Genomic DNA, 27,846 nt, shown 5'->3' with positions numbered 1-27,846 from the left:
GTTTATATAGTAACAAGCTTTCGGGTGGAATAGCTTATAGAGTAAATAAAATAAGCATGGAACTGAATCTGATCTTGTACACAGCGATAATAATTCCCTTACGAAAAATACGTTTATTCAAGTGTGCTATCAGTATACTTGTTTTCAACTAATAATAAGAAAGCATACTTTCAGTTTAGATTTTATATACTTCTCAAAAATATACTTTATGTACTTCTCAGAAACACTTGACTTGACATATACTGAGAGAAATGTCCAAGTATATTTGGCCTGTACTTGTACTCAATCTTTTGATCGAGATATACTTAAAAGTATAATTAAGTAGTATACTTGGCTTGTAGTTGTGTTAACTCTTTTGATCGAGTAGCCTATTAAATATACTTTTTTTTACATAGTTTTTCATATACAGTCTTATGAAACTTACATTGCTTGAAAATATTGATTAGAATATTGATGTAAAACAGATATGTTTCTAATTCTGCGTATCTGAATTTTTGTGTAGGCTAGCCGCTAGTCCACTGGTAGTATATAGGAATTGACTCTAATTCTACTTTTCTCCAACATTGACTGAATTTTCCAGCTATCCATATTTTCACTGTTATACGGATCAAAACACAGGAGAAGAAGAAGCTGAAACAAGTGATAGAAGATTGCTCACTCAAATGTAAAATAATGTGATCATTAAACAGTGTGTAAATCAAAACTGCTTAATGTTTCCAAATTAAATGTCGAACCCATGAAGAGAAAACGACTGAAGCTGTGGGGGTGTTGGACTCGATCTACTCCATCTGTGTTTTGATCACATTTCTGAATCTGATCAAGGTGTAGTCTTTGACAAAAATGTGATTTTCTCAACTTTTTTGTTTAAAATGTTGCCTTTCTTTATGAAACTTACCAACATTCAAGTGTTGATAAAAAAGGATGCATGAAGCTAATAAAATGTTTTTAAAATTAATGTACAGTTAAAGGTATTTTTCAAGTATAAAAAATAACATTTGAACATAGTAGTATACGCCTACTGCAAGTGTAAAAATTATATATAAATAGTAAACTATAAGTATAATGTTGAGTTCACTTAAAGAAAACTTGTAGTATAAAACTACTAAACTAGTAGTTTACTGAGAGTGAACTTCAAAGTTGCTACAAGTATTAAAATAGTAAACTACTAGTATACCCATAAGTTCACTTGCAGTACAAATGAGAAATGTAATTATGAACTAGTTGTGCACTTAAAGTTTACTACTGTTACACTTATAGTACACTTAAACATATACTTTTATATACTAAAAGTGGGCCAATTTAGTCCCAAGCGGTATTAAAATAGTACACTTACAAGTTTACTAGTACATATTGACATTAGTATACTTACTACATAATGTTAAAATAACATACTTTAACATACTTAAAAATATACTTGAACATTGAACTTGAAACATGAACTTGAAGTATACTTCTTTTTCGTAAGGGAAATGAAGACAGGCTGTCAAGCACCAAAGGTATTATAAAAGCCAATATGTCTTGCGTGCCATATTCCAAGTCTTCTGAAGTCATTAAAAAAGGTTTCATGAGAGTTCATGATGATATGTCTTTTGAGTCTGATCTTTTCAATAAATCGATTGATTCACAAAACCAGTTTGAATGATTCATTCATGATTCTGACTGACCCAGTTCTCAAGTTCTGACAGCAGTTAACAGCGGAGGTCAATGTTACCAGTGGATAATGACTGAAAATTCTGTATGTTCCACACACAAAGGTATCGTATTTCAGACTTGGACTACAGCACACAAGTTGTATGGACTTCTGTTAAGATATTTTTGCATTTTTAAGCTTGAAAACTTCAGTCCCCTTCCATTGCAATTGCATGTAAAAAAGCAACCAGCACAGACTTCAAAATGTCTTCTTTTGTATTTCACAGAAGAAATAATTTAGGTTTGGAACATGTTTAATTACCACGAGTGAACTATTCCTTTAACAACAATAGAGTAGAAATAGTCATGTTTATCAAAGCTTTTGCAATGCTGAGAGGATCACTTACCAGTAAACAGGTAATCGTTTAAAACCACAGCTGTCAAAGAGAAAACATAGGGAGTTGTTTTATTAGAATTTATCACAACGATTTTATGTAAATAATAAAACAAGTGGTTTAGTAGTGAAGGATGTGGATTTTGGAATAAACTGATGCTTCAATGTATATGTAATGAGTGATTATAATCAAGGAATTCATCAATATTTTTCCTTCTAAATATCACATGAGTTGAATGACTTCTCTAGGCTTGTGAGATTTTACTTTGTTACAGAAGTTACCAGTGTGATTACTGAAATGTTATTTTCATGTATTCTCTAATGTCTGTATTTGATATGAATGCAGTAACAGTGCTTGCTTATTCAGCCCAGCTTCCAGAAATTAAATATGGAAAGATGTTTTGTTTGAGAAAGGTCTTCAACATGTGTCAATTCATACATCTGTTTTTCTAAGGTACTCTGACAAGTATGGTCACAGGGGTCAATGAAGTCTATAGTTTAACGGACCATCTCTTTGTTAAAGCCTTACTTTCCAGCTAGACTAAAGTGTAGCTCTCCTTGAGAGAAAGAACGCATTATCTTGATGTTTTGAGAGGACTCTCCTTTTTATAGTTAGAGCCTGGCCAAATCCAACCTTGAGGAAGCTGTGTGTCAGTGTGTGTGTGTTAGTCTTCTTGGTTACAGGTTAAGGAACCACTGGCATTATTGAAGATTGACTTTTATTATTTTTATTATTGGAGTTGTTCGAGATAGGCTGGCGTCCAGTAACCTAAATCTGCGACCAGGAAGGTCACGACGTGCCTAACTTCAGGTTCCGAGTGTCAGCTGCGTAATCGATGCTTCAATCTATCTGTATATGATTGGAAAATTACTATGTTTATCTATTCTTAGCCAATGAGAATCATTCAACCTGAAGCAAGGACGTAGCTTAGACCTTGGTGAATGGTATAACTGCTGCGATCTTTGTAACTGTAAGCGGGGCGGCCTACGAACTCCTGTGTGAGTCTTGAAGCTGACTTCTGCTGATGAAACTGCAAACTGTCTTCAGTAAAACTTTTCTTCAATTTCTTCATTCATCATTTCTGGTTCTGGGTCTTTGACTGTAAAACCCCTAACAGTGGCATCTTACATTTTCATTGGTAACCTAAATAAAAATTGCTTTTTATGTCTGACCACACTCCTATCAATGTCCCAGATATAGTCAAAACGGGAACCCATGTATTATTAATGATAATTTGATCATTTTCAACAGCACAAATATTTTATATCATAATGGTAACACCTTATAAGGTTTCATTAGTTAACTACATTGGTTAACATGACCTAATAATGAACTGCACTTTTACAGCATTTATTAATACATTATTACAATCAAAAGTTGTATTTGTTAACATTAGTTAATGCACTGTGAACTAACATGAACAAATGATGAACAGTTGCATTTTTATTCGCTAACATTGACAAAGATTAACAAAAACTGTAAGAAATGTATTGCTCATGGTTAGTTCCCGTTAGGTAATACATTTACTAATGCTAACAAATGAAACCTTATTGTAAAGTGAAGACCATTACAATGAATAAATTGATGGTATTAATTTGAAAAGTGTTTACCTAGTGTGAAATCAAGAAACGGTCTCAGCATTTCTGTTCTTTCATCGACTGATGTGTGTGATGTCTGTCTGCTGCTCTTCACGCCTAAATAAAACCCTATGAGTCACACAGACACTACTTCCGTTTTTACTCTTACAACACTTCAGCTTCTGAGAAAGTAAATCAGAAGAAATGGCTTAATTGCTTATTCAGAAATGATCCTCAGTGACCACTGAGACCTGAAATGCATGATACTCTCCTGCACTAAATGTGCAACACTTGTTTTCACTTCAACTTTTCAGCATTCTGCCCACTGACGTGAACTTTAACATGCTATAGTGAGTGTGCACTTGCATTTTTTTTTTTTGGCAAATAATTGTTATTTATAACGAGAACAACTTTTCTTCAAATATGCGAATCTCTCTTTTAGGGCTTGTGCTCTTAATGTGCTGCAGCACTTTGACATCAGCACATTTTTCACACATTTAGGGTTTCTAATACTTGTGGTTAAATGTGTGTTGTCCTATTTAAAGACACACCACACTGGCCACTGAATACAGCCTATATTACCCTTTATGTTCAGCAGAACTGTATTATCAGTCCCATTCAGCCTACTTGTAAGTCAAATATGTAACCATTAAGCCACACCAACATGGAGGAGCTATCAGAAAACTGTTGTATTGAAAGCCTGTCATATAAAAACCTGATATGAAAGAGAGAGGCAGGGCAAATGCCCTGATGTTACTCACCACTATCTGCCACTATGGTATCCACTTGCATCGCCATTAACTTCTTCCAGCAGTGCAGATGTTGAAGGTTAGGATTATAAAGAGAAGTCTGATATCACAGCTATTGAGAGTGACCCAATAAGTGTTAAACAGCCTTAAATCTATTTCGTCAACAACCATTATCTGAGGTCAATGATAAGAATGCTGTCCGGGCACATGCTGTTCTTAGGATATAGGCCTCATTACTGTTGTACCACCACTGGAAATCTTACAGCAGAGCACATAACATTATTTGCATAGAAAAATGTACTTGTATTAAAAGTATTTAGAATGCATGGGGAAATGATATACAGTATTGTTGAATATATATTAATGTAGCCTATGTGTATTGGAAATTTAGGATTTTTCTTTAAACAAGCTGACAGGAATCGAAGCCTTCCAGCGGAACCAAATGAAACGGACAGCGCTGTGCAACTGGAGGAAGCTTGTGAAGAGACTCGAGCTCTGTGCATGTCGTGTGCATGGTTGCAGGGAAACAGTTCACACCCCACTCTCAGATGAACATGTTAAGGAGGAAATCGTTTCAGCCCACTAAACTGGCCAAAGGTTCATGCGACAGGTTTAATAGACGTGATGCAGCAGAGCTGTTGTAAACTAGTGTGATAAATCGAATGATTTGTGTCTCAAACCCTCCTTTAAAGAACTACACAACATTGTTTTGAACAATATAAGTTTATTCATTGATGTTTTGCATATTCCACTCTGACTAATGTTTGTTATTGTCTGTATCTGTGCTTTTGTAGACAAGAAATCATGAAATGGAAGATGCTTTGTTTAATAATAATGATTTTCTTCATCTTACCTTCTCATTTGAGCTTTCGGTAACACTTTAGCATATCTGTTCCTTCATTAATGAATAACTACACAGGAACAAACGAGTAACGCATTATTAACATTCTAGTAACTACTATTAACTAACAAGAAACTCTGATTAACAAATTAGTAAGTAATAGCGCTCAGATGAATGTAGTAGTTCATTATTAGCTAATCAATAACTACAATTTTTTTCATACCTCCCAGATAACTACTATCTACAGGTTCATAATTAACATGAATAATGTTGCATAATTTATAATAAAAGGTAATGGTAACCCACTAGTAATGACTCAAGTGTTACTACATCATTCTAAAGGAACTGCTAATTATTTGGATCAGTATTCTAAAGTGAAAAACATGATAAATACCTAATATTGACTGAAGTCATTGTAAGCTTTTGAGATTTTTGTAAGATTTTGAATAGTAATTCCTTCCAGTGGATTTGGTAACACTTTAGTCATTACTAGTGTGTTCCCATGATCTTCACTTTAGAATACTGATCCAAATAATTAGTAGTTCCTTTAGAAAGATGTAGTAACACTTGAGTCATTACTATCCAAAACCTTACAAAAGCCTTAAAACTTACAATGACTTCAGTCAATATTAGGTATTTATCATGTTTTTCACTTTAGAATACTGATCCAAATTATTAGTAGTTCCTTTAGAAGGATGCACTTGATTAATTACTAATGAGTTACCATTACCTTATTATATATTATGCATTATTAATATTAATTATGAACCTGTATATAGTAGTTCTTAGTAGTCTTCAGTGAGGTATGACAAATAGTAGTTACTGATTAGCTAATAGTGAACTACCACATTCGACTGAATGCTATGACTTACTAATTCGTTAATCAGAGTTTCTTGTTAGTTAATAGTAGTTACTACAATGTTAATAGTGCATTACTCATTTGTTCCTGTGTAGTTATTCATTAATGAAGGAACAGTATTCTAAAGTGTTACCGAGCTTTCTAATAAGAGGGCCCTGCAAACAGGAAGCCAGATATATACCGCCCTATATCCAAAATATATTTTAGAATGAGCTCATCCCCAAAATGGCTTAATTAACATAGAGATGAAAGAAAGTCAAGTTATATTGTTTCTTCACCATTTGGGTTGATCACATCCTGAACAAATGGTAGTCATTTGTAGAATGGGAGTGGGTGTGGGACACAGAGAACTTTCTCAGACAATGGGGTGTCACAACTTCATTAACATACAGACCACAGCTGTTGCAACAAGAGCAACTTCATTTACATTTGGATGTTCTGGGTTCATTCTGACGCCAGTGAACCCAAGGTGCTTCGTGTACCTTGCCACTGATATGCTGTAATAAACTTAATTTTTGAGATCTTCAACGTCCACATATTTTTTTCTTACAATACGTATATTAAATAATTACTTTGCGAGCGCTAAAAAGGTATGTTTTACATAATATTTATGTTTGTAGTATGAATGTAGTCTGGACGTACTACATCCACCATATCGTCATATGACCTGAATCAGCGTCAGTTGTGTTGCTTCACTTCCATAAATCCTTTCCTGTGGGATAGTAAAGTGTTCATCTAATGCACACTTCAGAATCTCGCCTGAAGTAGGTCATCCGGGTACTTTTTGCCTACTGTTTTATGAGTAGGCCTACTGTGAATTCGGACATAATTCTTTTGTCACATACTGTTACTACACAATACTGTATCGTCTACTAGGACGGTATGCGATTTCTGATGCAACCCAGATGTTTAGTAAAAGAAGGAGGGTGTCTGTTGGGCCTGTGGCCAACGGTTTGCTTTTCTTTGAGTGTCATCTTTACTGTTTTTTCCCCCATTTGTTATCATTTTTCCCCTCATTTTTTTTTATCCTATGTTGGATGACCAATGGTCCCTGTGACTAGGGATAGAGAAATGAAGCCTCTTAAATCTTTGAACCTCTATTGGTTTTCTCTGATTGTTTCGGGAAAAGATTCGAAGCATCAAGAGTGGAAAACAGTGCCATCTTGTGGGAGGTAAAATTTATAGCAGCCATAAGCTGAGCAGCCGAGAGCACAGCTCCATTGTTTTATTCTATAAGCACAAATAAAAGCCTGACAACGCTAAATGTTCAGTTTTCTGATAATATAATTCACTTATTAAAGTGTGGCAATAAATTAAATGTAACAATAAAATGATAATAATACCAACAGAGTTGTTTGATGCAAGTAGCCTAAATGGTGCTCTATTTTCTGGTTTTTATTGCCTGCAGTTTATATATAGAATATATGATACATAATATATGATAATATAATGTAATATAGGCTATAGGCTTATATATATGTATATATATATATATATATATATATATATATATATATATATATATATATATATATATATATATTTTGTAAATGGACTTGAACCATAAATCCTTTTAGAGTAGTCTGGTTAAAAAAAATTCTGACACTCAGAGTGAAGCATTCACGTGACTGGAAAGAAAGTGAAGGTGTGTTCGACATCGGCTGCGGCTGGATATAACCAGAGAATGTCTAATAAGGCGAGAAGTTTCACTCTCAGTACACTTCCGGCTTCTGAAATGGTTGCAGTTCCACTTTGAATCCATATGAGGGCGCTCACAGGACGAGTGCAGAATGAATGGAGGTCTATGGCAGTATACCCATCAAAATCCACTTTTCTCAGGATATAATTTTTTGTCTAGTAATTTGAATGTTGTATTCGAAAGGAAATGCAAAGAAATTACACATTGCTGGGTGTTAGATTTTTTAGAGTCACTTATTTGCTTTAAAAAGTCTTTTAAAGTGTCAATGACGTCATACACATCGTACGACCAGAGATACTGCTTTACGGCAATCCTTCAGTCACTTTGGTGCTTTTGCGCTCTGCACTTTCTTTTCTCTCGAGGCATCGACAACACATCTGACACATGTAATACACGTGCTAGACGAGTTTTTGTTTTGTTTGTTTCTGGTCCCGCTTCGGATGCCACGATGCCATCAAGCGGTATCTCTGGTCGTAATCAGTCCTTTACTGACCAATCAGCGTTCATTAGCAGAATGCTAGCGCGTTATGGGCAACAACTAGCCTGGATGCCAGCCGAACTTAGCCCCGCCCATAACATTTTTAGGTCGGGAAGTTCGGTCTGGACTCGATCCGTTGAGGAGCTATATGCCCGAACAAAAATTGTTCGGACCAATCAAATTGTCAGGGCGGGCTTTATACGATGATGGACAGATGAGCAACGTAATCATCTACGTCACCAACGAGCGCTTGGGTTGAATTCGTTAACAACAAAGACGACAGCCGCTGGAGAATTGAGATTTCACGAGTTCACACTTACAAATAAGTCAGATAGAATAAATGCATATTTGACGTGCTGTCCAAGGAGAGGCTCCGGGCTCGGTATTCGGCCCGAACCCAAAGTAGCCTACTCCCCTCGTATTCCTGGCTTGTGGAAGAACAGGCCGAGAGTTAGTGGAGGGATGCTGAAAACTGTCAAGGAATGTTAGGTGAGTTGACAGAGTGAATATATGTTTCCTCTCATGCTGATAGGGTAGACATGGTGTTTGATGACAATTAAGTTGATTGGATTGATTATTTGAACGTGCTCCTCCCGAACTTTGTTTATGAAACATTAGGCTTGTTTGAGATGCGCCTTGCCTCGCCTGAAATGTAGCCGAGAGTAGGCGGCTGCAGTGAGAGGAGGAGTGAAAAAAGCGCAGGCAAGCCGGACAGGGGTGCGTTTCCCGAAAGCATCGTTGGCCAACTATGGTCGCAAGTTCCGTCGTTACCAATAGAGTTCAATGGACATTGCGATGAACTTGCGACCATAGTTGGCTAACGATGCTTTCGGGAAACGCACCCCAGATCTCTCTTCTCGTAGTGGATCTGACACCTGCGAGATCAAAGATGGATATCGCGGGATTCACGCTCGTGCACAGTGTTGCTAATAAACTGGATGTAATTCAATTTATGTTGCTTTTATATGAAAATAAATAAAATGAACAAGACACCCAAAGTACTTGTTATTTAATTCCATTCCAAATACATGTTTATCAATATTTTTTTCTTTAATACAGACATAGGCCTATGTGTTTTTATTTATTTATTTTTTATAAAAATTAAATTGCATAACCCATAGAGATCGCACTGTTGGATAGTTTGGGAATATTCACACATAACGTATACACATAAAACATGATATCAGAGTTTTAAAATCAAACATTTTAAAAGAGAACAATACATCACGGTTGTTTAAACCAATGAGCATTAAGCTGTGTCGTCAGCAAGTCGTTTCCCATCATGCTTCTGATCAGCGCAGTCGGTGGAGAGCAACTGCGCTCGACTGCAGAATCCGACAGGTGTGCCTTGCGCTCGCGAGAGATTTTTGACATACGTCAGCATGACATCAGAGCAAGGCGGACCGCACTCGGACACATTTCTAACCGGCATGCATCTCGCGCTGATCACCGGTGATCGATTCTGCGCAGATTTTGCTCATCTCAAACAAGCCTAATATGTGTAGATTCCGCCATCGCGTCTGTTATAGAAGATATCGACAGCGCATTCATTTTCAAAGAGGAACAGAGAACCGCGATCAAGGCATTTGTCGATCGGAAACATGAATGAAAACTTACTCCGTTGCTCTGATTGGTTGTAGGTCTATCCAATTCGCTCCGTGCACAAAATTGCGACCGTTGACGTTTCGAACTTGAGTGTGTGGGCCAGTACTTCCGGTGAAAACTTCCGGTGATCTGACAGCGAGAGCGAGAGACAACAGCGACCGAGTTCCATTACCACAGCGATATTTTTCACATTGAGTGTTTTTAGGATTCAAGAGAGGTGACTTGCCTTTCAGAGGGTGACAGCCTCAGCACTTCATTGTTGTGTGCCGTTATGTACAGTTTCGTCACGTTAAACGTAGTTTGTGTATATTTTAAACGTAGTACAATACTGTATGTGCTGCATATAAACACCAGACAGATAATTATTTATTAAACAGATGGTCTTAACTCATCTCACTTGCACAAAATAACTGCAGTAATAGAAAGCATAGAAACGCACAGGTGAAATACACTGAAAATGATATGCATTTAAAAATTTGGTCGGGTTGAAGTCATCCCTCCGGATCTTCTGTATCCACTCAGCCCGTACCGCAGCGTCAACGGGGAATGCATGAAAACTGACTTCTCTGTTATAACGTGACGACATGGTACATAACGGCACACAACACATCACTTTTCTCATATTTTATAACTTCTTTTAGCTTTTCATTATGGTTGGGAGAATGAGACCATTTTACCAGGCGCACTGAGACACTTTAAATGATATCAAACATGCATAGTTACTTCTTGTACATACATAGCATTGCATAGGTTTTCAGTGTATTTCAGGTGAGGAGGAGGAGGAGGAGGGGGATGAAGGGGAGATAGTGTGTGTGAAATGTGAACTGCACTGTGTGTTGCATCTCGGAAGTTCCTGTTACATATGCAGGAGATAGTTCAAGTGTTAATTCTCAGGAGGGCCTTTTGTTTCATCGAGGGGTCGATCAGACATACTGGCACCAGCCTTACACAGCCTTGGTCGACGCAGCAACAAACTTTCCTTGTGCGGCGCAAGCCATTGAATAAATGGTTTTCATAGCACAGCGCATTCAGTGTCCTGTCTGAAAGGGCCTGCTCGCTTTCTTAAAGGGTAAGTATTCTCTTTTCTGCTTAATTATACATTCAAATACCACCAGTTACATATACTGAACAATTTAAAACACGCCTCTTCATGATATGAGAGGTTTTTTTTTTTTATCTTATTTTCAAAAAAATGCTACCATTTTCACTACTGTCCAGTGACAATTTAGAAAAATGCACCGGAACTTTGTTGTTTTAGTAATTAACACAACTTTAATTCACACAGAACATGTTTTTCCATTCCATTGAGCTACTTTTCTATTGTTTTTCAATGTAAAAACGCACTAGACGGACGTGTTTGATCGTTGTGCTCGTATCTCGCATCCATACATTTGCAGCGTCTCGCATGGTGCGGACTTGCTGTGCAAAAACGTGTTCTTTGACTAGTCATGACTGATCGAAAGATAAACAGCACATTCTTATTTTAGTGTTGTTATTTAAGCAGTTTGCCTCGTACATTCAGTTTCAAAGCGTTAACAGCAAGCCAGAGAGGGCATGGTTTCAACTGAACTATGCATATTCATTTTAAACACTTGCATTATGTTCTTGCTCCGTCCATGCAATAAATGCACGTTCTTAAAGGAACACGCCGACTTTTTGGGACTTTAGCTTATTCACCGTATGCCCCAGAGTTAGATAAGTCCATACATACCCTTTTCATCTCTGTGCGTGCCGTAACTCTGTCTGACGCACCCACCGCTAGCCTAGCTTAGCACAAAGACTGGAGGTAAATGGCTCCAGCTGGCATACTGCTCCCAATAAGTGACAAAATAATGCCAACATTTTCCTATTTACATGTTGTGATTTGTATAGTCACAGCGTTTATAAATAACAAAGGTCACATGAGACACAGCCATCTTCTAACCATATACATACTGAGAACTATGGTGCGTTCAAGTCATCTCGTATAGATCGTATTTACGAGTTGAACGCACTTGAACGCCACCACAATGTCGTAAATACCAGTGGGGAGCTCGGGATTTTCTCTAAGCTCCGATCTTTACGAGTTGGGGGCGTGTCAGTGATTAACATGGCGGAATACACAATACGTAAAGGTATTTAGCTGTGATATTGTCAGGCTTTTCTATTAACAGCTAATCGCCAACACAGAATATGATAGTATTATAATATAACAATGCAACATGTAACGATGTGTTGGCAGTGGCTTCATAAATTAATTAAAAACATAAAAATACAAAGTACACCTGATGCACATTTCTTTGTTCTTCATTTTCTAGAACAAGAGTTTAAGAACCTTACTGTATTTTTGTGTAATTAATTAAGAGAAAGTACTCCGCCATTTTGCTCCGACGAAAGTGACTTGAACGCACATGCCGTTATAAGCACGACTTCCCACCTCGTACGTACGAACTTCCCAGGAGGACTTGAACGCACCACTATTCTCAGGGCTTCTCATGTGCTGCGAGCAAATCACTCCGCCCAAGTAGCAGTGCTTCGCCTTCTGAGAATATAGTCTATATATTCTATATATATTCTATATATTCTACTTCACTATAGTGAATATACTTCATTACAACATTTTGGTGAGTATTGTTACCTTTTTTGTGCCCTATATGTTGTGGGGGTTTGATATAAGCACGATTAATCGAAATTATGGTATTAATCGAAAGATATGGTAAAGGCTGCGATTATTTAATGCTCAGCATGTCAGTGCAGCACGGCTCTGTGATCAGCAGTAAATGTTGCTCCATCTGAAAGCCAGAGGGTGCTCTCTCGCAGAAACTCCAAATATGCCCCACAGAAATAGATCATGCATGTCATTCCAGGAAATCCCTATGGGCATCTTACTATTGCTGTAGCTGAATAAACAGAAGATTGATGTTACGTTGGGTGAGCTCAAAACCAAAGGAGAGCTGGATCCAAATGCAGTGAGTTAATAATAAAATAAACATAATAAATCCAATACAGCGAACATGGGGGGTTAGTGTGCGTGCACATGAAGGGGGGTGTGGGGAGGAAAGAGAAGCATGAAGAGGGAAGTTAGCTAGAGGAGAGATGTCCTAGACAACGACAACGACTAACGTTACACATTTATATTCTTGAGAATTTTGATATGGCCGACACACGACCAAAGAGACGACGTTCCGATGAACAAATAACAAAGAATAGGGAAAAGGAGAAGGAACGCGCAAAGTCCCGAATTTACATCGGAAAAGCGTTCAAAAGGTGGCGAGAACTCCGCCGGCAGAAGGGCTTCCAATCCGATATTCAGGTGGCTCTGTTTTTGCTGGACAGGTGGGTAACATATCTTGGCCTACTTACCAGGCCTTGAGCACTATCAGCACCTCTTTGTCTTTAGGAATTCCAAAGGGTCCTTGAGGTAAGAAAGAGGGGGTTGAAAACAGTAAAGCAAATGTCTTTGTTCATTTTCAAATATCTTGGATTATTTTCAATCCTACTGTACTGTTCACATTTGAACTGGTACCGATACCCAACGATACCTTTTTTTGGTACTTTAGGCATGTTTACCTCAATAACTATAAAGAAACTGTAAGTCACTTAAAGTAGTGTTATTGACATTATGCCTCACACCTCACAAAACAGATTTCAGACAGGCTTCTGAGGCAGCATAATAGTTTAATGATCTACAACAAAATAGAGAGAGCTTTAGTGATAACTAATCAAATATTTAATTACTACAATACTAATTTCTTGCTAGAAATTACATCAAAAGTGGAAAACATTGGTCATGCTGCATTCACGTGCTATTGGAAATTTCCTACTTCCCACTTCTGAAGTTGTGATTACGAGTGTCGATGGAGCTCGTCTCATTCAAGTGCTTGTTGTCGGAAAGAACAGGAATGATGGAGGATGCCAGGTTTATTCGTGCCCATTTATTGGGAAAATCTTATAAAAGCCAAAATGATATTTCACTTCCAATTAATTGACAACCATATAAACATTCACAGCACTAGATAGTCAGTATGTTGACAATTCTGGAATTGCAGTCAAATACTTGCGTGTTTCTTACAGTACTACATTCCTGCAATACCGGAGGATGCAGTTTCAGGACCGCAGTTCTAGTAGTAAGACCTCATTTCTACGAGCCTGTTTTTTGTGACAGCACCACCTAGCCAATTCTTCTCCAACAGAGGAGTCCTGATTAAACCTAAAACAAACAGATGCAAAGACTAGACCCATTATCTAGTCCCCTGATTTTTCTTCTCTTTCCACACACTTTTGAACATAAGAGCGGGTGTGGCCATTTTAAATTTAAATAATCAGAAGGAGTAGCCTTCTTCATTTTGTAAACCATATTCCAAAGACCAAGTATAAACCAAGTGTATAATCATGAATAAAGTGTTTTTCATGTTTAGAAAAAATACCACCTACTTAATGTGTTAATAAGGAAATGAAACCTGTGGTCTCTAATGAACATCATTCACTTTTTCTTATAATCAAATAAATTCTTACCAGTTTTGTCGATTATGACGCGACTTGCCATCGCTGATTCTGGAAAACGAATTTCTGAGATGTTGAGAGAAATTTTAACAACATCACACAAACAGTTGTTAACAGGTGTAAATTCAGTTCCCTAACAGTCAGTCATGTTCGACATCGCGCCTGAGAGCCTAATCACTTTCGAGTGGTACAGAACATGCCAGTGGACATTGGCATGTGAGATTTGCATCACGAACCACTCCCGGTGCCACGAGTATATAATGAATCAAGCAGGATTCACTAATTAAGCTTTCGCTTCGGAGTCAAGCGTGTCTGGAGAAGATTCTGCTCTGCTTTCATCTTTCGTGGTTGTATATAGAACCAGGAAGAAGTTCTGAACATGTTATTGTGGCAGTGCGTCAGCGGTGGTCTCCTTCCTGGAGAACTCTGTATGCTGTAGATTCCTCTGAGAGAGCATTTTGCACACCGAGCAGGAGACCTTTTCCCCTGTGCACTTCAGCACAAAAGAGCTTTTTTCCCTGAAAAAGTAAACATGGGTGTGACGTTGCATCTTTTTCAAGATGACATTCCACCCATGTGTTTCTGGATGCGGTCGTTACCTGGTCCTGCCTGACAGTCATGATCACTGTCTCATGTGTCCGGGCTGTAAGCACGCTGAGACAGCATTCATGGATGAGTCATGTAACCACTGCAGGAAGATGACCATCGTGATGCAAGACTCCAGTACCTTAAAAGAGGTAGGGTCCCCTCTGCTATCCCCCAATCTAGTTCCTCTGCTCAGCGGAGAGCTAATTTGACTAATCAAGGCTTACAGCACCACTGGACAGGCTGCCTCCGCTCTGCATGGCCCTCCTGCAAGTCTACCAGGTCAAGTCACTCAAAGATCTGCACAAGGGTAATTCTGACCCAGGGTTGATGCATGACTGCGGGCCAGCGACGGACCTCACCCTCTGGGCAACAAAAATCACTGTGCTGTCCCTTGGGCAAACGATGTCCACAGTTGTGGTCCAGGAGCACCATCTCTGGCTGAACCTGGCTGTACACGAGGCACTGGAAGGCATTGTGGCAATGAAACATTGTGGTGTTTTTCTTAGGGATCCCAATTCATCAGTCACTGACGTAACGTCAAACGTGACTGACTGATAGGAAACATCTAGGTTACTAATGTAAACCCCATTCCCTGAAGGAGGGAACGGAGACGTTACATCCCGTCACCACAATCCCTGTGTCCACCACTAAGCGACCAAGCACTGGCTTGAGTGAGTCCTGCACGTCTCCTTATATAGCCGTGGCAAGGGGAGTGGTTCGGGGTGCAAATCTCCCTCATTTGAAGGTGATTGGGCTCTCAGACACGATCCCAGTTCGTCAGTCACTGACAAAACATCCCCATTCCCTCCAGGGAACAGGGGTTACATTATTAACCTAGACGTTTCTGAGAAATATTTTTACTGGTTGGTGCATGCATGAATTTCATTATTCCTGTGTTTGGGCATGTCCATGAGACGAATGGAACTGGATTTTATTTCTGTTCCGACAGACTGTTCTACATTTCACTTCAGGATTTTCGCTCACCTACTGTCCCCCTGAAGCAAGGTGTCCCTCAGGGATCCGTTCTTGGGCCATTATTATTTATAATCTATATAATACCCCTTGGTCAGATCCTCCGCCGTCATGGTTTTAATTATCATTTCTACGCTGACGACATTCAATTATATACTACCTGTACATCGATTTTATCTACCACAACTGACAAAATCTCTGCTTGTGTACATGAAATAAAAGATTGGCTTCATTCAAATTTGCTAAAACTTAACATGGACAAAACTGAGATTATTTTCACTGGGCCTCCGTCACTCACTAATAAAATTCCTACCAACTTCACCTGTGAGATCGCTGGCTCTCATATCAAACCATCTAGTACTGTTAAAAATCTTGGTGTAATTTTTGACTCCTCTCTATCTTTCCACTCTCACATTAATTCTATCACTAAATCAGCATTCTTTCATCTACGTCGTATCACTCAGCTCCGTCCCTTTATCAGTATCTCAGACGCTGAAACTGTCATCCATGCATTTGTCACATCACGTCTTGATTACTGCAATGCACTTTTCATTGGTCTATCTGCTAGCTCCATTTCTAAATTACAATACATTCAAAACTCTGCTGCCAGAATACTCACCCACACCAAGCGCTCTGCACATATTACTCCAATTCTGCATGATCTTCACTGGCTTCCTGTGGCTTACCGTATCAAATTCAAAATTCTCCTTCTCACCTTTAAGTCTCTGTACGGCTTGGCTCCTCCCTATCTCTGTCACCTGCTCCTCCCCTACACCCCGACTCGCACTTTACGATCATCTGATTCCAGCCTTCTCGTCGTCCCTCGGCATCGCCTTGCTTCAATGGGGGGCAGATCGTTCAGTGTTGTTGCACCCAAAATTTGGAACTCTCTCCCCCGATCACTCTGTTCTGTTAACACTATTTCTGAATTCAAATCCATGCTTAAAACGCACCTATTTTCTGAATGTCATAATTCGTAAGTTTTTTTTTTTTTTTTTTTTTAAGTTATATCTGTTTGTATTCTGCTGGTTGCCGCCCCATCTACCCATTTTTCATTTAATGTACTTACATTCTCACCTACCTACTGTTGTTTTTTGTGCTGTCTTTATCAATTGCCTTTATTGTTGTTTGTTTATTGTAAAGCGTCCTTGAGCCCTGGAAAGGCGCTATATAAATAAAACTTATTATTATTATTATTTATTATTATTATTTTTAAGTTTTCCACAAATTAGTTATCCACTTTTACTTTCTATCAGTTTCAAAAATGTGTCCATAATCTAAATTGTTTCTTTAGTTTGAAACAATCTCTATTGTAAAAAGCGCTAAATAAATAAATGTGACTTGATTTGACTAGTGTAGGCTCACAACCTAAACCAGGCCTTACTTTCACGACACAACACAACAAGATTTTAAAAAGGCAGTTTTATTAACTTTTTTTAACAGTAGCCATATCATGATCTTTATATTTCAACATTAAACTTTTAGCCTGTACAATCATTTTAAATCATTATTTACACTCATCCTGCAGTACCTCCCAGACCCACTGGGGGGTTTGGCGTACAGGTTGAAAACTGAAGACTTGAAGAGCACTTAATATTCCTACTAGTAGTATTAAACAACACCCTGTAGAGTTTAATTTTCCAATATTTGACTCATATATGCCTTAAAATTGTTTGCCTTTACCCACTGTACTCCTTACATCTTCTAATTGTAAATGTTAAACTTATTTTAAGCTTACAATTAAAAGGGTAAGCAAGTTTTCGCTAATATTTTCATTTCAAAACAATCCTTATTCATTAAGCTCCCTTTCACCTGTTACTAGATGTGATCAAGAGACAGTTTGATATCACTTGGATATCACTTGCATTACTGGATACAATAAACAAAATATATAAGTTGGATCATGTGCAGCAGGCCTAAAATAAATGCACTCTATTAGCATCACTCATATTTAGCACAAAAGCTTTGCAAGATTGTAGTCATCTGTTATCACTCGGTTCATCGCATTCTAAAGCTCTTTTTTATTAAAATCATCTGTTTGGAGCCTCATTAATAATAGTATTTTGGGTTTACTCAATATTCATCACAACAGCTTTCATAAATGTTATCATCAGATTTGTCTACCACACTTTTATTCTCTGTTATATTCATGTTGACATAGTCTTCTTCAGAGTCATCCGTGTCCACATTGACATGGTCCTCTTCAGAATGATGAGTGTCTATATTAATATAGTCCTGATCAGAATCATCATGATCCATGTTTTCATCAAGTTGTACATTTTCATAATCAGCATCATCATCATCTTCATTTTTGTTGTCATGGGATCCACCTGCATACATATTAGCTGGACCTAGAGACATTGCAGAGATGAAGGGACATAATTATTAAAGGAATTGCTAATAAAGACAGTGTCGATGAAAATAATAAATAAAGACATCTAATAGGTTTTATAAAATGCTACGCTACCTCTTTTAAAAGAGCACTTAAAATTAGTTTCCTTTTTCCTTTGCTTTTGTCTTCTCTTGACCAGGAGGATGATTGCGAGGACAGAACAGCACAGTAAGAGCAGCACAGCTGACACCGCAGCACCAATGACAGGAAGCAGGGAGGCTGAGACAGACAAGGTTTAGAGTTAAACTTTCAGTCCCAGCAGTCCAGACCATACCTGTCAACCCTCCCGTTTTTCCCGGGATTCTCCCGTATTTTACATTGCTATCCCGCTATCATCCCGTTTAAATATTTTCCCGTATTTCTCCCGTATTTTTAATCTTTCTATAATTTTTTTTTTTTTAAAATCCCAATGGGCGCAAACCAGTTAAGCGAAAATCCCGCCCTGCAGCTAATTTCATTGGTTAAGGTTACAATGACGGGTAGGTTTAGGGATCAGTGTTTGGTGTAGGCAATCACTACTGTGATTCACATGACCAATAAAATCTTTAGAATCGGCTGCAGGGCGGGATTTCCACTGGGGGAAAAAATCGCGCGAAGAAGAACAGCAGCATCCGAGGATGGACGAACATGAGAGAGATGGCATTAACACACGCAATTATGTCAAAATGTCCGTTTTGTCGAGTATCCTCATAAGAGCAGTCTGAGCAGTCTTAAAATAGTTTAAAAAAAAGTCGTAAATGAAAGCAAAGAGTTGTGAGAGAATGAGACGCGTGTGAGATCCGTCAGCGGCTGTTTTTAAAGAGACAGTAGCCAATAAAGCTTTCTGTCAGTAAAGTTAATCAAAGAACAAAGGTAACAGAGAAAAGCACTCACTGCTCTTGACTAAAGATCTTTTTTTACTTTAATAAGGATTAATCTATGTACAATTTAAATTGTATGCAGTGCAAACTGTTTGATAACTTCAATTTCTGTATATTTTTCCTACCTGTTAGACAAATATTTAAAATATAATGTTTTATGTTTTTCTACCTTAATTTGGAGATTAATTGTGAAATTATTACATTATAAAATGTTAAAAAGTAAGTTTTTTTTTAATGGCAATTAATCGTGATTAATTAATGCAGTTAATTGTTGCAATTGATAAAAATAAATAAAGAAACATGATATAAATAAAAAAAAAATAATAATAAATAAAGAACCACCACCCCCCCCCCCGTTCAGATTTCCCGTATTTTGGTATCCAAATGTTGACAGGTATGGTCCAGACTGTTTTTAGGCTCTTACACATTAATACCTTTAATAGTGATGACCAGCAGTTCAGAGGCAGACGAACGGAAGGTGCGTGAGGACAAACTGACTTCATAAACACAGCTGTAGTTTCCTTCATGGGAATAATCTGCCTCAGGAAAGGAGAAGGAGGCAGAGAGACTGACAGCTGACTGACTCCTGGTCATATTTGATTCCCTAAACAGGTAGAAGGAGCCTCCAGGATACAGAGATTCAGTGGAACAGATGATAGTGAAACTGTGGCCCCATGTGATCACTGGCCCCTGAGGCCCCACGTCAAACTGCCCATCAGGAGCAATGCGGGGCAAGCTGGGCTGCTGCAAGTGCACTAGGAAACAAAAAGAATACAGTTAAATGGTTACAAAGGCCTCAAGCATTAAATTCAAATGGATTTAAATAAAAAATGGCTTCAATAATTGTAGGCAATGAGACAAGATTAAACACTCACCTACAGTGATTTGAACAGTGTTACTCCAAGGCGACTTTATAATGGTGTTTTGGTAGGCGTAATTACAGCTGTAGATACCCTGATGTGAGACGCCTACATTAACAAGGTTGAAAGTTGCACTAGATACATGTTTCTCAGAGGACACAGATGATCCATTTCTGAAGAGGTGGAATTCAGCATTAGCATTGCATCTTGATTTAGGTGTTGTGCATCTGAACTGAATGTTTTCTCCAGGAGAAACAACTGCATGTGTGGAGATCAGGGAAAGAGTGGGCTTCTCCAGGTCACCTGCAAAAGAAATATATATCCATTTAAAATTACTTGTTAAGATGTGATGAAATACATGAAGCTTAATGTGATTTCTATTGCTAATTTCTCCCATTAAAATAAGTTAAGATCAGGGCTTGACATTAACTTTTTTGCTCACTAGCCAATGTGGCTAGTGGTTTTCCAAAGTTACTAGCCACACAGCATTTTTACTAGCCACATTTTTGTTGTTGTGAAATTACCTGATAAAAGTAGACTATGACATGCTAAAATTTACTTGAACTAGATTTACAACCCTTTTAAATGTAAAACCACTGTACACACCCAAATCAAGACTACATAACAATACAGGTCATTATCATTAGCTCTGATAAGGTTGTATGTAAAGCTCCTTTTTTAAAATAAAACCATTTATTATATGTCGCCACATAGCTCCACCGGCATACGAAGTAACTCCAGCAGGGCAGCTAGCTGTCTCTTCGATTCTGTGTTGTCGGTCACTAGCGCGTAAGCGCAAGGCAACACTGTGTGCATGTAGGCTACTCATTAGGGCTGTCAAAATTGCTCAAAAATGACGTTCGAATATTCCCTCTAAAAAAAACACGTAGCCTATATTCGAACTATTCGAACTGGTTGCGCATTTTGTCAATGACGCACATTACGTCAATAACAGGAGAAATGAATACAAAGAGACAAAACTACTTGTATAGGTAGTTTATTTAAGTTTAAAAAATTTGACAACATATTACCTACAGAAAAACAAGTAAATCAACTAATGGCCAAGACCGCAGACCTCACTCTCGCTCGCTCACTCGCACTCGCAGGCACTCTTTCTCTCTCTCGCCCTCATCCTCAAAGACGCGTTTACGCCCTCTGCGCATAACGGTTTAAATGAACAACAACAATAAGCAAATGTTGAGTGCTGATCAAGAGTTTTGTACAAGCAATTTAAGGTCGCGACTCTTATAGCAGGCTTCATTCAGTGATTGAAACAAATATTATTAACATTAATTGAAGTTTTACAGTATATAGAACCGACATTGAACGCTCCGAGCGAGCTGTGCTGTGGTTAACATGGAACTTTTCCTTGAAATGAAACGGTAAATAATCAAACCAGTGGAAGCCTGCAGTGCATGAAACTGCTGTATCTAAACCTACCTTATTCATGCAATATCTATTCAGTCAGTACAGTAGCCTACACTTTAGTAATGTTTCTGTTTAACGTTAACGCGTCTTCCTGTTACCTGTCCCTGATCCCTCAGGCAGCGCGTCCACTCGCAAAGCAGACAGCCGCGCCTCTGCTACCGCGGGCGTTTTTCCACATTCGAATATTCATTTTCACCTTCGAAATTCTGTTTTTTAAAACTATTCGAATATATATTCGAATTTAGAATATTCTTTGACAGCCCTAATACTCATGGGAGTTGTAGTGTTGTAGTGTCACACTTATTTCAGATGCCTTTTGAAAAGACTACAATTATTCAACCCGCCAAAGTGGCTAGTTGGAGTGACTATGTTACCCGCCACGAGCCAAATCCACCCGCATTTGGCGGGTTGGCGGGTGTTAATGTCAAGCCCTGGTTAAGATGCAAAAGATTTGACTTACCTCTTAAACAAACAACACCAGCATCTTCACCATGATTACAGTTGTTAACTCCTAGTCCTCTGTGTGAACATTGTATGAGGTATCCTTCAGCTCCCGAACATCCAACATCATCCAGCCAGATTGATCCTTGGCCTTGACCAAAGGCGGCAGTTTGAGGTGCGCTGATGGCTGAGCCACACTGTAACTGTCTGCACACCACAGCAGTATCATTCATGTCCCAGTTATCATCACACACGGTTCCCCACTGGCCATTATGAAGTATCTCCACTCTTCCACAGCATGAATCAGACCCACTGACCAATCTTATGTCTGGTAGCTTGCCTTAAAAATATAAGAACAATGTGATTAAAAACTATGTTGTAAGTATTTGTACTGTATGCGTTTGACATTGTTTTGAGCCAAGCACCAAACGTGCAGAGCCTCTTTGCTTTCTCTCATATTTTTTATACAATTATTATTTGGGGCCAAACACTATGAGCTTATGTTGTTTTTAATCTTTTTGGTACTTTTTTCATCACAAGCAAAACAGCAAATATACAATGCCATTTTAGATCTGGGGAAAACATATATATATTTACCCAGTAAGCAGACGACACCTGCATCTTCTTGATGACCGCAGTTATGTTTTCCAATAGGATGATGTGAGCACTGTGTGAGGGATGATTCATTTCCTGAACATTCCACATCATCCAACCAGATCGGACCACTTCCCTGGCCAAAATAAGCGTCGGACTTTGCACTAACAGCTCCTCCACATCCTAACTGTCTGCACACCACAGCAGCATCTTTAATGTCCCAGGAATCATCGCACACTGTTCCCCACCGGCCATCATGAAGGATCTCAACTCTCCCAGAGCAGTCATTATTACCATTCACAAGCCTGATACTAAATCCACCTAAAAAATAAAACAACTATATTATGAATAAATTCACATCTTACAACATGCTAAACTTGCAAACTAGCAAAAACCGTCAGTCATCCAATGTAACTAGAATAAGATCTGAGTTTTAAAAGAGTAACAGTTTGTTACTTACCAGTTCTAGAAGTTAGAGCACTGGCTGTTGAGATGAAAAACAGTGATATTTAAAAACACTGTACTTACAATCAGATATTATAATTTACTTTACTGTCACCATCACTAAGTTTCCGACAATAATTTCAGTCTTTGAAAGACTTTGAAATTTCAAATTAAAATTGTTTACAAGAGCATGATTATAAACACAACGAGGCTGTGAAAGTAAACTAATGACATGAAGTTTTTCTGCTTGGCTGATGACGCTTAGTGTCCCAAACAACCTATTTAGTCCCATTTAGCCACTTGTTAGCAACTGATTTTTCCAAGAAAAGAAAAAAATCACAAGAGGATATTACTGATGTATTTTATGTCATACAGAACAACATGACAATTTTTTGTGATTGTTTTAACCACAGGCCTTATTTCAGGCATGTTCAAAAAATCTATTGATTTCAGAACGATGGAACCGGAAGTGCTAAAACTCAATTTCCGAAATTTGGCCTACAAAAATACATCATCCTTGCCATAGATATGTATACGTAGATGCCATATTCGACTGCTCCAGATATGTCGATGCATCCACCATCTTGGAACCGTCAAGATTTAATTTCATTTGCTGTAGTCATCTCACAGTAAAAACCAATGAGTTTTCTCCAAGTATTGCACAGCCTCTGGTTGTAAAACCACAGATATTTAAATTCCTGAAGAAATGGGATAACCTTTCACAGGTGAGAATGTGTTGGTTTGTTTACAGTATACGTGTATTAACTCAATATTACAGGTTTTTAAACTTTTTTAATGTTGTGTTAGCAAACACCTTCGTCTTATCTAACATTAATGATAAACTAAATCCTATGGAAATCATCTGCTAAAGTCTATTGCACACATATACATGTGTATAATGTTTGCAGATAGGCTACAGTCAGCCTTCCCTCGAGTGTTTACGGACTGGTTTTTACTGTTCTGATGACGTATCTTTATATTCTATGATCGTACGGCACTCTATGTAACACCAGAAAAGGTAATGTGTGATGTCAGACTTAACAAGCGGATTGGTTTGAGCTGTTCGCACCCATTTCACATTTCCAGGGTTCTCAGAAGCGGAAGTCGTGAGTTGGGTAAACTTTTATAGCGGTGAATGGGAGATGACAGCAAATTGTTACTGCGTAATTTTTGAATTTGCATTTGCTCTAAAAGAAAAAAAAAAAAAAATCTGCTTTAACATTCCCACGACTCTCCAAAAGAGTGAAAAATATAGAGATTGATTACAGCAGTCAGAAGAGAGAGAGAGATGTCTCATTTCCTGTCACTCCCTCAGCTGTTGTATTAGAACACCCTCACAGCAGCATTAATAATAGATTTTTCGTCATTAATGATACGTTTACACAACAATTCATGTACTTAAAAATAGAAATGTTTTTCCTTTCCATTTTTGACGTTTAGCATACAGATGACAATTCGTGGTAACGATTGAACGACGACAAAAACTATTCATGGATCCACGAAAATGGCCAAAAACAAATCAGCAACAACAAAGCAAACTAACACTGAATGCCAGGCCAGTGGTTGGCGAGGTCAGAATTAGAATTAGTTGGCAATGCTAGAATTAGGCGTATGTAAATAATTATGCCTCCGCTAGTCATAGTCGTGCAGTAAATCTACACTTTGCTGGAAAAGCATTAATAAACTCTAATTGAGCAGCAAAAACAGTCCTGTAGTCTGAATTTTTTATTTATGGGATCAAATTCCCGCCAAATATATAGCGGTCACGTATAAAAAAAAAAATAAGCGTGAATCAAAAATTTAAAAACACATGTAAAAATATATTGCACAAACTGAAAAAAAAAAAATGCAAAATGATCAGAATAGCAAACAACGTGGTCACGGATCAAAATATAATAAGCGTGAATCAAGAAATAACAAGCATGAATAAAAACTTTAAACACATTAAAAGTTATTTTGCACAAAACTTAAACTTATGGTCATGCTATCTTAAAAAATATGTTTTCCTTGGTTTTATTACTCTGTACTTTGTGCTTTCTTGCATTTTCTGCTCATATTTTACTCTTTTGTACGCTTGTGCAGTTTTTCTCTTCGCTCTTCTTTCTATGTTCTGCGCTTGCTTTCCCAAAAGTTGCAGTTCGAGTTTCATGTAAATTAGGGCGGGCTTAAGCGTCACCATTGGTCCACTAGTTCTAGATTGACAGCTACTCATCTAGCCAATCAATCGAAGAGGGGAGTTGACGTCACACCAATGCGACTCATGGCTACTGATGCTTACTTGTTATGGGGAAGACGACCATCAACTCAGTTGGCAAAAATCTTTCTGTGGTAGGACATAAACTGCATGTGTGCCTGCAACTCAACCTGTTGCCGGTATATACGTATACCTGGCAATATGGTATCGTAAAATTCGTCATCCTAACGATGACGTTACAGTTATGCCTGTCTGATGATCCATCATTCACCTTTAATGCACTGGACCTGGCACCGCGAGCGTCGATCTTCTCCGAGCAGTAACTTGCCACCACCTGGCCGTTTTACTTTCATGTTTAATCAATAACAAGGATGGGTAATGTCGGTCCTGGGTGCAGAGTTTAGCTCCTCCAATCCTAATCAAACACACGTGAACCAGCTAATCATCGTCTTTAGGATATTTAAGACAGGTGAGGTTTTTAATCGGAGTTGACGCTAAACTCTGCAGGACAGCGGCACTCTAGAAATAACGTTACCTATCGCTGATGGAGATGTTGCTGTATTCAAATTTTAAGCTATATTTAAAACATTAATCCTAAAGTAATATGCAATTATGTAGCTATGTAAGTAAACACAATAAGTTTGTAATAAATCACTATTAAATTCAACTGGTTTCTGTATATCTTCTCTGTAACACAATCATTTTCAATAATCTTGTCAAATTTGGCGAGGTTAATAAAAAAGGTAGGCAATGCGTAGCGGTGACAGGTCAAAGTCCTAAAGTCTTCGGACAATGGCCATTTTTAACTTTTTGCAACGAATTGTAGCGTTTCATAACTGCAGGATGTTTTACTTACAGTAGCCTTAGCATATTGACATCATGAGCCAAGTAATATTGTTTAACACCATACCAGTGTGCACATTAACATTCTCATGTATCTCAAAAAAGATGAATTTAATTATTTATGTCCAGAGTTCAGATAGCTTTACTGCTTGAACTTTGTAAAGTTAAATTGAACTGCCGTCTTCCCCTGTATAAGTAAGTGCAGCACTCCTGAAAAGGAGTAAGGATTAAAGAAAAATGAAATAAAAGAGAGCGCAGCAGCAGGGCCGTTTGAAGGAATTAGGGGGCCCCAAGCAAAATGGACATGGAGGCCCCCCCCCCCAAAAAAAACCATAATATAATATGTTGCACTAACTGTTTGTTACAAGCAGCATTTGCCGTCACGCAGGTAGCTAACATAAACATATTTTTTCTAACCTACCTGCTGAAAAATTACACCATTTGTACAAGACAAGTGGAGCTATTTTATCCAGTGTAATTTATCACTTAGGCCTACCACTATCTTTAGGGGTGTAACAAAATTCACAGTTCGGTTCAATACGATACTCATGTGTTACGGTTTGGTATGTTTTCGATACAGCAAAAAGAAAGAAATGCCAATTTCCTTGATTTATTTATTTTTCTTCTTTTTTTAATTAAAACTAGCATCATAAAATATGATTTCTTTTTACTTTGAGCAATTCTGGAGCTATACTTGACTCTTCTTAGGAGCATATAAAACAAAAAAGCTACTATTCCTGCCAAACTATGTGAATGTTTCTCACTAGATCTCGCAGCAATGTTATTACTTCAGTGGCGAATTCAGATGCTTTCTTTACTGGATCTCTTATTAGCGCTGTGTAGTAACAGTGTCTCATGATCACGATCGGCTCGCGCTGCACTGGTCCAAACTGATAAACAACGGTCCGTCAACCACACAATAATAACGAGTAGCTCAGTTTCGTTCCGCTTACATTACATTTGCCATTTGATGTTGGGCAATGTTGTGGTCGCGCCGGCGTCTCTACATTATGAGCGCGCTTGCCGCTTGCCACGCGCAACGCGCCTACATTTGAAATGAAATAACTTAAATTTTGGTCGGCAGGAAAAATTATCCAACAAACCGATCGGTTTGAAAACGCGTACCGAACACCGAACCGAAAGCCTTGTACCGAACGGTTCAATACGAATACGTGTATCGTTACACCCCTACTTACCACTATCTTGTTTTTTCTTATTCTCCTCTTCCTTTCTCTTCATTATTTTCTGGCTTCCTGAAGCATAATTCCGCTTCATGATGACTGCCGAGGAGTTTTTGTATTTTGCCGGCAGCAGATTGTGATTGGCTGGCTGCTGTCAGCGACTACTGAGGGGGGCCCCGATAACAGTGTCATTGCACTTTACTGCATTGACTATCAAAGGGGCGCTCACACAGTTTGTCATTGCATTTTATTCTTAACCAGTCGTTGTCTTGGGGCCCCAGGCCAGCTCGGGGCCCCAAGCAATTGCTTGGTTTGCCTGCCTTGTCGCGACGGGCCTGCGCAGCAGTGCTTCTTTGTTGTTATATTTACTCAGAATGAAGTGCATCACGACACGGGCACGCACCCCCCACTTAAGTGTGCGGTGACGTAATCACGCTGGTATGCCAAGCGAAAATAATTAATTTAATAAATGCACATAACAAAGCACAAATAAGAAATTGAACAGTATATAAAAGTATTAGAAAAATAACATTTTAGTATATTATAATGGAATTGAAGAAATTGTACAAACATAAACAGCTTGTACTCACTATATTACATAATATAGGCTGATCGATTGCTCCTGTCTGCCTCGCTGCCTGCTGTGAGTGTGTTTGCCTCGGTGCTGTAAGCTCCGTCTTAGCCTCGTATTTCTTTGTTTTGAACCATCATTTACTACAATTTGTAGTTGTTTAT

The 27,846-nt window shown here is 38.3% G+C and overlaps 1 protein-coding gene across 1 annotated transcript in view; it reads right to left on the bottom strand.

Moving 5' to 3' along the window:
* LOC311304643 (scavenger receptor cysteine-rich type 1 protein M130) overlaps positions 1–25,482 on the bottom strand; it is a 33,529-nt gene extending 8,047 nt beyond the window's left edge. The window contains exons 1-10 of the mRNA XM_084431800.1: positions 25,359–25,482; positions 22,910–22,933; positions 22,453–22,770; positions 21,875–22,195; positions 20,002–20,289; positions 19,561–19,881; positions 18,342–18,485; positions 17,962–18,225; positions 3,635–3,730; positions 2,037–2,066 (exon numbers count right to left, since the gene is read on the bottom strand). Of these exons, the coding sequence (XP_084287926.1) occupies positions 2,037–2,066; positions 3,635–3,730; positions 17,962–18,225; positions 18,342–18,485; positions 19,561–19,881; positions 20,002–20,289; positions 21,875–22,195; positions 22,453–22,770; positions 22,910–22,933; positions 25,359–25,440 (1,888 nt within the window). The 5' untranslated portion in view covers positions 25,441–25,482. The remainder of the gene's footprint in view (positions 1–2,036; positions 2,067–3,634; positions 3,731–17,961; positions 18,226–18,341; positions 18,486–19,560; positions 19,882–20,001; positions 20,290–21,874; positions 22,196–22,452; positions 22,771–22,909; positions 22,934–25,358) is intronic.
* Positions 25,483–27,846: the final 2,364 nt, after the last annotated feature.

Source organism: Rutilus rutilus (assembly GCF_951802725.1).
Source record: "Rutilus rutilus genome assembly, chromosome: 1".
In the NCBI taxonomy this organism is placed as follows: domain Eukaryota; kingdom Metazoa; phylum Chordata; class Actinopteri; order Cypriniformes; family Leuciscidae; genus Rutilus; species Rutilus rutilus.
The sequence above is the reverse complement of the archived record's forward strand: the minus strand, read 5'-3'. Positions and strand labels throughout refer to the sequence as shown.